At 50.5% G+C, this 11,590-nt stretch overlaps 1 protein-coding gene across 11 annotated transcripts in view; it reads left to right on the forward strand.

The window, feature by feature from the left end:
* FHAD1 (forkhead associated phosphopeptide binding domain 1) overlaps positions 1–5,605 on the forward strand; it is a 133,620-nt gene extending 128,015 nt beyond the window's left edge. For 8 of the 11 annotated variants that reach the window (XM_047791956.1, XM_047791958.1, XM_047791961.1 and 5 more), the window contains 2 exons: positions 1,660–1,713; positions 5,046–5,605. In XM_047791956.1, the coding sequence (XP_047647912.1) occupies positions 1,660–1,713; positions 5,046–5,162 (171 nt within the window). In that variant the 3' untranslated portion in view covers positions 5,163–5,605. The remainder of the gene's footprint in view (positions 1–1,659; positions 1,714–5,045) is intronic. The other 3 variants (XM_047791957.1, XM_047791962.1, XR_007136481.1) reach the window with 2 other exon arrangements.
* The last annotated feature ends 5,985 nt before the right edge of the window (positions 5,606–11,590 follow it).

The raw sequence follows: 11,590 nt of genomic DNA on the forward strand, positions 1-11,590 counted from the left end.
TCTGGGAATTTGGATGGTGACTGTCTCGACTGAGTTTGTGGCACCTACTGAGTGGCTGCAGGCTCAGGGCCTTCTCCATGGAAGATGCCTGGAGGGCAACTGTCAGTTCAATAGAGGCCCAGACGCCCTCAAAGTCAGCCCTCTGAAAGGAGAATTCCCATCCTTCTGTGGGGACAGAAGAGACTTAGAAGCCCCTGTGTCATGTCCCCAAAGACAGCCTCACTTCCTCCATGAGTTTTGTGAATGCCCAATGGCATTGCCAGGTTTAGGGGAAAACAAACCAAAAAAGAACAGGATATCCAGTTAAATGTTAATTTCAGGTAAACAACAAATAGTTGTTTAGTATAAATATGTCCTAAACATTGCATGGAGCATATGCACACTAAAAAATTATTTGGGGAGTTCCTCTGTGGCCTAGTAATTAAGGATCTGGCTAAGGTCACTGCTGTGACACAGGTTTGATCCCGAGCCTGGGAACTTCCACGTGCTGGGGGCATGGCCAGAAAAAAGAGAAAAGAAAAAGTTATTTGCTTTCATTCTGAAATTCAAATTTAATTGGCCACCCTACACTGTTACATGGCAACCCAGCAACAGACTTTTACTGAACATCAGCTAGACACCAAGGCCAGGGGGGCGGGGTCAGGGGTGGTTCTGAGACAGGTGGTACAAGATAGCAGCTTACAGGTGTATTTCGTGTGGTTTACGGGATTTTTTTTTTTAAGTTACATTTCAAAATAGGGCACTTTCACAGAATAGTCTGGATTTCTAGCCTCTCTGGGATGATCTGGTGACACTAGGCCCACAGTCCCACAAGCCACCATCTTCCAGACTCCTTAGAATGGCTCTGGGCTTGTGGGTTTGCTAGGTCATCCCCACCTAGCCCACCTCATCCACTTCTTTTACTTCCCTGGCCCCCGTAGGCATCAGGTTGGTGATCCCTGATGGCCCCAGTGGATGCTCGGGGGCTCTCTAAGGAGGTCCCCTTCCTGACACCCCTGCACAGTCACCTGCTGAATGTCCATCTGCAAGGGAGACCCCAGCTCCCTCTCACTTTTGTGTCTCTGCTGCCTGTGGGATGCTCCTTCAGTGAACTGCCCCTGAGGTCCAGGGTCTTGAGCAGCTCAGGGTCAGCAGTAGTTATCCAACCGCAGGGGAGAAGCAAACTCCAGATACACAGTGATGCTGGCTTCTGAATAGACCCCTGCCACCCCTCCCGGGAAGGTTAGCTGCTGGGGCTTTCGTTGTGCCTGGGCCACTGGGTGGAAACCCACTGGACACCTACAGCCTATTGCACTGATCTGGGAGGCTCTGCTTCCAGCTGAAGCAGATCCGTCCTCCAAGAGGAACATAGGGTCCCTCCCTGCCTCCTTGATCGACCACCTCCTTCTCTTCTGGAATCTGGAACAGAGGTTCCCTAAGAGGTCCAGCAGGACAGTGTAGCATTGCCCAAAACCTATGCCCCCTTCTGCAGAGTCCCCCAATCCTCACGCCTCCCCTTCTGCAGACCCACATCCTCACGCCCTCACCTCCTTCCCTGGGAAGGCTCAGGGTCCATCCACGTGGGTAGCATCTGAAAGTTGAGACACATCCATCCTTCTCTGATAAAAAGGCAAGGAAGAACATGAGCTAAATTGTGTCAATATTCTTTCTGTGTTAAAGAGACAAATGTTTGTAGAGGCGGTGAAGAACAAGATGCAGAACTCAAATTTCCAGGTGAGCCAGAAGAGAGAAAACCGTAGGAGGTCAGCAGGGAAGCCCAGCTGACAGTGGTACCACATCCGTGATGCTGTGAGCACTTCACACACGCCAGGCACAGAGCTCAGTATCTCATTTAAGCATCACACTCACCCTGTAAGGGAGGTGTTGTCATTGTCCCCAGTTTACCGATGAGGTGTCCGAGGCTCAGAGACTGTTTGTCAAGAGCCACACAACTACTAGGAGGAACTCAGTGCAGAGCTCAAGCCAGGTGAGGTGCTGGCTTGCCCTCCTTTAGGTCATAAATCGGATACATTTCCAGGTTTGGCATTTCTCTTGAATATCAAGGAAGCATCCTCTAGAATTCTCTTGAAAGTTGAGAATTAAGACTATGAAATCTTGAACATGTTGAAACATTGCCATTCACAGATCAGCCCTGGAAGTGGAATTAAGCCAATCCACATTCCCACTTTGCAGAAAGTAGAGGCGAGCTCTCAGGAAGTTTGAAAGCTGAACACATTTTGGTTGAATGAGAGAGAGGAGACGTTCAAGTTCGGTCTTTTTGAGGCACCCGAACTATCATGGGAAAGAACAGAGAGATTCTAGGTGAGGGATGTGTTTGGGAGATGGGACCAGCATCCTTGTCCTGAGACCAGAAGGCGGTTACTACCCAAAGAAGGATGTTAAGAGGACAGAGAGCGTCCTGAGGGTCCCTCTCGAGCCACCCTGCAAAGTGGAAATGAATGGATGTTTGTCACTTATTCACTCATACATGTGGCTGAGCCAGGAGGAAGCAGAAACCGCCCTGCAGTTTTGTCTGTAGATCACCTGGGGGTGTCAAATGAAGAGGAGGTCCTGGGATGGGCCCCAGATGCGGATGCGGTGGGAACATTGTGCTCCTCTGAGATGTGGGGCCCCCTGGGATTTCACGCTCCTCTGGGTTTAACAGAATGGGGGCAGATGGTACTTGAGCTAAGAGCGAAGAGCCAGCTCCCCACTCTCCCTGCCCTCTTGCCAGAGCTTAGAGGGTTGGAATCTGGGATCTCCTAGGCACAGAAAACTCTCCTCCTGGTTCCTTGCCAAGTGTAGCTTGGATGTCTCCTTCCTGCAGAGTATGTCTGGAGCCCTTCAGGGAAACGAGTCACCATGCCTACCTTAAAAAAGATGGGACTTGGAGGAGTTCCCATTGTGGCTCAGTGGGTTAAGAACCTGACTAGGGCGTTCCCGTTGTGGCTCAGCGGAACCTAATCTGACCAGTATCCATGAGGACATAGATTCGATCCCTGGCCTCACTTGGTGAGTTGAGGATCCAGCATTGCCATGAGCTGTGGTGTCTGTAGGTCATAGACATGGCTAGGATCTGGCATTGCTGTGGTGTAGGCCAGGGGCTATAGCCTGGGAACTTCCATATGCTGCAGGTATGCCCCCGCCCCCCCAAAATAGATGGGCCATGGAAAACCTGTGTTTTCAGTCTCCATCTCTAGTGAGCTTCAGAACTAGCAGCGGAGCTTCCCTTGTGGCACAGAGGGTTAAGGATCTGGCATCGTCACTGCAGGGGCTCAGGTTGCTCCCGCACTTGGGGTTCGAATACTGGCCTGGAAACTTCCACATGCCATGGGTGTGGCAAAAACAACAAAAAACTGGCACCTTCTTCTTTTTTAAGGCCCTATGGGGTTTTGGTTTTCTGTCTTCCAAAATGCCATTCGTCGATTTTATTTTCTTTTTTCCCATTGCAGCTAGCAGACTTCTATAATTTTCAGTCATATACTATAGGGGAAACTTTTCTAGTTGACCAATGTTTATTGAATGCCTAGTCTAGGCCACACACTGTGCTAGGCCCAGGGGATAGAAGAATGAACAAGAGATGCAACCCCAGCCCTCATTCATTCAGTGAATATTTGTCGATAGCCTACGATGTGGCAGGTGCCATCCAGGTGTGAGTTCAACGCCATTCTCAGTGGGCACAGCATCACCCCCGAGAGGGCAGAATTCTATTTTTTAAGGTAGAAAGCACAGACATACACACAGCACTCTCTGTGACATTCAGACTTCATGCAGATGAGAACAGTTGGAACGAAATGTCTAAAAAGGCTCCTTAGGGGAAAGATAGTGATGAAAAAAAGAGAAATACTGCATTAGATCAATGAAGAAACACATAAAACTCCCTGCCTTTATGGCTTTTATTCTGGGGCCAGTAAATAAATAAGATGATTAAAGAATTACTTTGTACAAAATGTTTCAGGACAAAGGCCAGTGCTCTGAGCTGAGGCTCATATTTCACAGGGACCGCCCCACCCCACCCCCTCCAGTCCAGGGGCCAGGAGAGGCCTCCCTGAAGTGTGGATGTTTAAAACCAAGGCCTGGAGTTCCCGTCGTGGCTCAGTGGTAACGAACCTGACTAGTATCCACAAGGACACAGGTTCAATCCCTGGCCTTGCTCAGTGGGTTAAGGATCTGGCATTGCCATGAGCTGTGGTGTAGGTCACAGGCGCAGCTCAGATCTGGCTTTGCTATGGCTGTGGTGTAGGCCAGCGGCTGCAGCTCCCATTTGACCCCTAGCCTGGGAACTTCCACAAGCTGCAGGTGAGGCCCTAAAAAGACACAAACGAACAAACAAAAAACCAAGACCAAGACCTGAGGTGGTGTGGGAATGAACTAGATCTTTCTAGAACCAATGCTTGCAGTTGACCAAAGCAGCCCCTCCAGGACACCCTGAATTAATTTCCAAGTTTCCCATCTGGATGTCATTATTTCAATGATGGGCTTTTGTCCCTGCCTTGTCCTTCTAAGGGCAGGGCACATGGTTCCAAACACAGAGGCTGAATACATGTGGGCGCTGGTTCAGGATGGACCCCGACAGGGGTCCTCCACCCTTCCGGGCCCCCACTTGCAAGTTTACATTTCCCATTCTCCAGCTCTGCCTTCTGCTGCCCTCACCCTCATCACTCGAAAAAATGGACCAAAGCTTGCTCTGTGCTGCTTCCCACCCCAAGTTCATGGCAGACTGGGGCTCAGGGGACCCTGAGACCAAGAATCTTTATTTTTGGAGCTCCCGCTGTGATGCAACAGCATCAGCGGTGTCTTGGGGTTCGATCTCTGGTCTTACTCAGTGGGTTAATTATCCAGCATTGCTGTGAGCTGTGGTGAAGTTCGCAGTCTTGGCTCCGATCCTGAGTTTCTGTGACTGTGGTGTAGGCCAGCAGCTGCAGCTCCGATTCGACCCCTAGCCTGGGAACTTCCATATGCTACATGTGTAGGCTTAAAAAAAAAAAAAAAAAAATTTGAGTGAAATATTTGGGGGTCTCCCTGTAATTATGGAGTTTGTGAATTGTTGCTCTTGCTTATTGAAGGTTGGAGCCAGAAAAGCCAGCCCAAAGATTGACCAGGAAAGACAGATGCTGAAGCGAGAAGTATCCAGCAAGTCCAGCCAGAGCCTTCTCTCTTCTAAGCCGGGTGGAAGGAGCTAGAAATGTCGTCCCACTGGGCCTCATGTGATCCTCCGTGAGTCAGCCTGACTCTCCCATGTCCAAACACTGAGACACATTTTTAGGACTTCAAAGGTTGTTACCCTGGTGTGTTCCTTCTCAGGCCGGCATTTTGCACAATGCTGTATCTTGGAGTGTATGGGGAGGGGCTTCTTTTTATAGATACCTACGTGTGTAAACATACTCGAGCATCTGAAGAATAAGTTTGAAGTTCAGACTTCTAGGCCTGGTAGATACAATTCCATGCTGGAGTCACAAAGTACCCAAACATCCCACCTCCAAGGAGCTCTAAGAAACCAGACAACCCAAGGCATGTACTGGGGCCACAGGACAGAATGGTAACCTCAGGGCTGTTGGGATAGTGCATTTACAGCTGAGTTTCTTATAATAAATTTGAACACCAACCTGTTTTATCACTTCCAGAACAATGACTCGCATTTGGGAGTTCCCGTCGTGGCTCAGTGGTTAATGAACTCGACTAGTAATCCTGAGGTTGTGGGTTTGATCCCTGGCCTCGCTCAGTGGGTTAAGGATCCGGCGTTGCCGTGAGCTGTGGTGTAGTTCACAGATGCGGCTTGGATCCTGCGTTGCTATGGCTGTGCTGTAGGCCGGCAGCAGTTATCTCCAATTTGACCCCTAGCCTGGGAACCTCCATATGCCAAGGGTGCGGCCCTAAAAAAACGAAAGACAGAAAAAAAAAAAAGAAAGGACTCCCATTTATATGGCATGCTGCAATTTGCAAGCCACTTATCATCTAATCCTCCCCCAAGCCCTGGGAGGTAAATAGTATTATGTTCCCCATTTTACAGATGAGGAAGCTGAGGCCCAAAGAGGTTAAATGGCCTAAAAATCACACAGCTGGTAAATTCAAGAGGTGGGTCTGGAACCCAGGTTCCTAACTCCATCTCACACTGCCCATTCTGCCACACACCAGATAGCCAGTAGTTCAAGTACCAGCCCATGAGGACACACCAAGTGCCCAGTCACCAAAGAGCACACAGTGGCCAGGTGGACACGCCCCTTTTCCCTGGCATCCAGAGAGACCATCGTTTTTGCCCTCCCTCCAGCCATGTGTCCTTTCCCTTTGTTTCCCATGTGGCCAAGAGCAGCAAACAAAATGGGAAGAAGAGCCGGAAGGCATGAATACCATTTATTTTTTATTTTTAAAAAGCCACAGTAAAAATATTTTGATATTTTAAAACCAAATGCATTCTTTATGCTGATTAAACCCAGAAGGAAATAGGAAAAATTGATTGCATGATATTCCACTGCAGGTTCATCTTACACAGGGTTAGGATCTAAAGTCAGAGAGAAGGGTGAGCATCCTTTGACCTTCAAAATACTCTGAAAAATCCTGGATGAATGTGACATTACTTCCTACTGCACCACCTCCCTGAAGTCCAAGCCAGTGATCTCCAGCCCCAGAAAGATCCTTTGGTCAGACAGTAAAGTAGCTTGCTCATGTTTAGAAACCAAATTGTGCGTGTTGTACCAGGGGTGGGGAAACAACTTTGTCTGGTTGAACACAAAGATTTGAATTTGCACAAGTTACACATAAAGCCTCTCTGCCTTCACTGCCTTTCCAAGGACACGTTCATGTTTATCCTATCAACATTGCAACCCACGATAGCAGCTTCCTTCCTTCGCTCCTTGAACTAGATCGTTTTGGGGGCGTCTCCTCAGCCACACACCCCTTTCCCCGAGAATGCACCCCACCGTCAGGTTTACCCAACCTAACGCTGCTCTCTCTGCCACAGCTGTTGGCTGAGTGATAGATACCCTGGCCCAGGCCACACCAATCAGGTTTCTCTCCTAACCCAAGCTGGGCCAGTTAGCACCTCTACCATTGGTATTTGGAAGTGGGACATGGGGTCCCCCCACAGGTCATTCACGGTGCCAGAGATGAGGGTCTCGATGCAGTTCCAAGGTAGGGTGGCCCATTTTCCCCACTGTGTTTGGAGAAACAAAGCCAGTCTTAGAAAGAGATGGCTGGGAGAGATGAAGCAGGAAACCAAGGCCCCCAGAGAGACAGTGAAGCAGAGGCTACAAGCCCCTTCACCATCACCTCCCTGTACTCTCTAAGCCTCAGGCTAAACACCTGCATTTCCCAGCTGCCCTTGCAGCTGGACCTGGCCACGTTGTTCAGGTCTGGCCAATGACATGCACCCGAAGGCCCTAGGCAGGGCTTCCCTTCTAGAATAAAAGGCAGGGCCGTGCTGGGAGTTCCCATTGTGGCGCAGTGGTTAACGAATCCGACTAGGAACCATGAGGTTGCAGGTTCAATCCCTGGCCTTGCTCAGTGGGTTAAAGATCTGGTGTTGCTGTGAGCTGTGGTGTAGGTCGCAGATGAGGCTCAGATCTGGCGTGGCTGTGGCTCTGGTGCAGGCCGGCAGCTGTATCTCCGATTCGACCCCTAGCCTGGGAACCTCCATATGCCGAGGGTGCAGCCCTAAACAAGCCAAAAAACTTAGTGACTTTTCCCATGATTCCAAGCTAGACACCTGTACTGTCCTGGGTTGGCTGGGCTGGGGCTGGATGCTTTAGGACGGCTTCATGTAGATGCCTGGTCATTGGCAGGCAAGCTGGGTTAGGGCAGTGGGGTGGGGGTGCCACGATCATCTAGGGGTAGAAACCAGGGATGCTGCTAAACATCCTGGGGTGCCCAGAACAGCCCCCACTACGAAGACCTGTTGGATCCCAAAGATCAGGCGTACTGAGAGTGAGAACCCCTGGGCTAGAAAGGCCTCAGCTGCAGTGTCTGTTCCTGCCTGGTGTGGTCTCTCCTCACCCAGCAGGCTAGACCAGGCCGTGCGGCATGGGTACGGGTTCCCAAGAGCAGCCGGTGAGAGCAAGCCCCAAAGCACAAACACGTGTCAAGTCTCCACCTGCCTTGTGTTTGCTAAGATTTCATCAGACAGAGCAAGCCCCGTGGCCAGAGCTCTCTGGGAGGGGCTCCAACTTTTTACAATCTACCCACGTCCAGGTTTCTGTTATTTGAAGCTGAAGGCACTCCAACCGATGCAGCATGTTACCCGGGGTTCCTGATGACCGACCTGCTGGTTTCCAGTTTCTTTCCTTGGAAAGGCCCGTTCCAGTGCCCAGACTTGGGTTCCACTAGGACGCTTTGTATCACTGGAGACGCGCTGATTGCAAACGACAGAAACCTCCGGTGGCTGATGTTAAGCAGAAAGGGAGTTTATTGAAAAGAAATGAGGAAGGTTAGAGAATCAGAGGGCAAGCGGGACAGCCGGGAGCCGGCTTCGAGTCCCCACAGAGAGCCTCTTCTTGCTTCAGCTGGTCTGTGTTTTGTTATTCAGCTGATTTGAGACACTCCGCAGCCCCCACTGCTAGCTGCCAGCGACCTCTCCCTGCGGTTGTACCAAGGGACGAGGTACCTTGTACCAAGGAACCTGTAGTTCCCCCCCCCTCCACAAACTCCCAATCTTCTGATTCCCCAAGAAGTTAAGCCAAACAACTTCCTTCCACCCTTACTCGTGGTAGCCCATTTGGATTCGTGACTTTGCAGATGAGGTGCCCTTATCTAACAATTTGGCAGAGCCAGCAACGCCTGCTGGTGTGGAAACTGCAGTCGTGAAGTGTCTGCGGGAAAAACCAGCTTCCGCCCAATCTGCATTCCAAAGTGTGTTCTGGTAAGTGGAGGGGTTCCCAATTTTTTTAGGGTCTTAGGAACGAAAGCTGTACACGAATGATGAGAGGGAACCCCAAACTCTAGCACTGTGGTGCCCCTCTTTTCTGTGCCCAGGCGTTAGGGCGCCCAGCAAAGGTAGACTATTTCGGCTTATCAGCTTGGCCTCATTTCCATCAAGATGTGCTGCCTGCATCCGTCTGCTCAATGTCCTGAGTTATTTTGGGCCCATTCATGACCTTATGTGCCTGCTTTTGTTTTTAAACATTTTTCTTGGTCCATCTGTTCCCCAGGAATTCAGCCCAATGCCTCTGTCCTGAGGTGAGAAGTGTTAGCAGGCTCCTTGGTTTGAGTTTGCCCTCATCTCTAGCATATTGCTTTCACCTCCAAGCCCCTAAGATATTGGAGGCAAAAACTCCATCTCCTGGCTCACTGTGGTCTTTGCGTCACAGAGACCAGAGGTGCACATGGACTGATAAATCACTTTTATGGTTAAACGACCAGCTTTCATTCATTCAGGCAACGAATCCTGGGTCCCTACTATGTGCCCTATACTAATGATGTTCTGCTAGACCTCTCGGCCTTGACCTTTGCTCCCCTATCTTTTCATGCCCTGATCTGCTGCTCTCCTGGAAAGGAGTTGGAATGGTTCATTCACTGGGTGTGGTGCCTGGGAGAGCTCACCTGCCGTGTTCCCAGTCTCATTTCTGGCTCTTTCTCTGGGATTAATTGCTGGGCATTCTCTAGAGAGAGCCGCATGCAGCAGTGACCCTCTTCTGGGAGTTTCTTTGTGCCTTTCCACAGTTGACGTTTCATAGCTAATAATAGCAAACTTTTTATAGCATCTTTGCCAGCCATCCGACTCTGCCCTAAACGCGGTCCAGGCATTATCCCCCTCGGTCCTCACAGTGTGTATCATTGCTTCTCTTGCGAAAACGATGAAGAGTAAGTAACTTGGACGCCCCGTCTCGGTGCAGTGGAAACAAATCTGACTAGTATCCATGAGGCTGTCGGTTCGATCCCTGGCTTCGCTCAGTGAATTAAGGGTCCAACATTGTGGTGAGCTGTGCTGTAGATCACAGATGCAGCTCTGCTTTGACCCCTAGCCTGGGAACCTTCACATGCCGTGAGTGCGGCCCTAAACAAAAAAAGAGAGAGAGAGAGAAATAGTAAGTGACTGGCCCAAGAATGTCAGAGCCCAGACTTCAGGCTCAACTTCTCCAGAACATCGTTTTTCTCAGGGACGTCCAGGAACCAGCTTGCTGTCGCTAAGCATCGGTTGGGCAAATGTTTTATGTCAGGGCCATTTCGCTGTGCAAACCATGAGGTCACCACCATCACTACTCACCTCTGCTTCTGCAGCACGACACCTGAACAAATGAGCATGTTCCAATAAAAAAAGTTTATTTATAAAGATAGGCAGAGAGCCAGATACGCCAACCCCCGTGTTAAACTCTCGCCCAGGCTAGCTTGTTAATGTCTGCATGGCTCTTGTCTGCTGCCTGACCACCAGGAGGCCGGCTTAGCATCATCTCCATCCCTGAGCGCGTGTCGAGCTTTTACTCTGTGCCACACACTGTACTGAACGCTTGGCATAGATTTTCTCGTTTAATCCTCTCAAGTGCTCCAGGGGGACAGGACTTTTACCGTGTGCAGACAATGCGAGTGAAGCCTCTAGAAAGGTAAGCTAACCTGCCCGAGGCCCCCCCAAAGGGATTTTTTTTAGTCCAGCTCCTAACCATGACACCAGGCTGCTTTTACCATCAGCCCTGCATCCAGACAATGGGAAGCTTTGCCTGTGAGTCTGGACAGCTGCCTTCCACTTGGCCTAGCCTGAAAGAATCAAGACTTCATGACACACCCCTTCCTCAAGGCATCCTGGTTGACTAGCCCCTTCTCAGGATCCCTGCGTTCTTCGGTCACCACCTGAGGTCAGGTGTCCCTGACCTAGGTACCGTGCTCTCTTTCTAGTGGCTTTGCCTGACTGCATTGTGCTAATTTGACACTCTCTTCCAGTCTCCCAAATCCTTACGTACCCCTGCAGCCACATGCGGTGTTTACCTCTGCCCTCCAGGTGTCCAGGTAAGTGCTGAGCAGAGCTCTAAATGACCTCCACACCACCCTGATGCCCAAGGACCAGCAGGTCACCAGGCCCCGATCCCTAGCTGATGCGCTGTCCTCAGAGAGGCAGGGGACAGACACTTGAGAGGCTTGTTGTTCAAGGGATCCTGTTAACTTTTGTGTTGAGTCATGTGGGTGCATTGAGGTGTCACTTTAGCAGCTTCTCTTTCTTGGCAGTGACCTTGAGACCTGAAAACGGGCCACCGGATGCTCTGGAAGGAACACTGAAAAAATACCCCATCCAGCCCTAGCTCTCAGGCAAAGCAGGCCATTAGGCATTCTCTCAACCTTGACTTCTCCAGCAAGGACCTTGGGCCAGACACCATGCTGGGCCCTGAGGAGCCAAAGTTGAGCCAGATAAACAGGTCCCTTCCTCCAGGAAGTTGTGCTGGGCGGGGTAGGAGGTGTCAGATATTTTATTAACAGTTTCACTGTGGGTTGTAGCAAGTGCCAAGTCCCAGCCAGAGGAGGGTTTAGCAAGAACAGATACAGCTCCCAGAGTCTCAGTCCCCCAGACTCTGGGGGCACCAACAAGTCTCCATCTTCAGACTGGCTGGTCCTGCTCCCCCCTCCCCCACTCCCATCTTGCCCACAACCAGAAGAATTCCAGGACCAGGGCCCAGGGACCCACACACTTTGGTGG

This window comes from Phacochoerus africanus, chromosome 8 (genome assembly GCF_016906955.1).
Source record: "Phacochoerus africanus isolate WHEZ1 chromosome 8, ROS_Pafr_v1, whole genome shotgun sequence".
Classification (NCBI taxonomy): domain Eukaryota; kingdom Metazoa; phylum Chordata; class Mammalia; order Artiodactyla; family Suidae; genus Phacochoerus; species Phacochoerus africanus.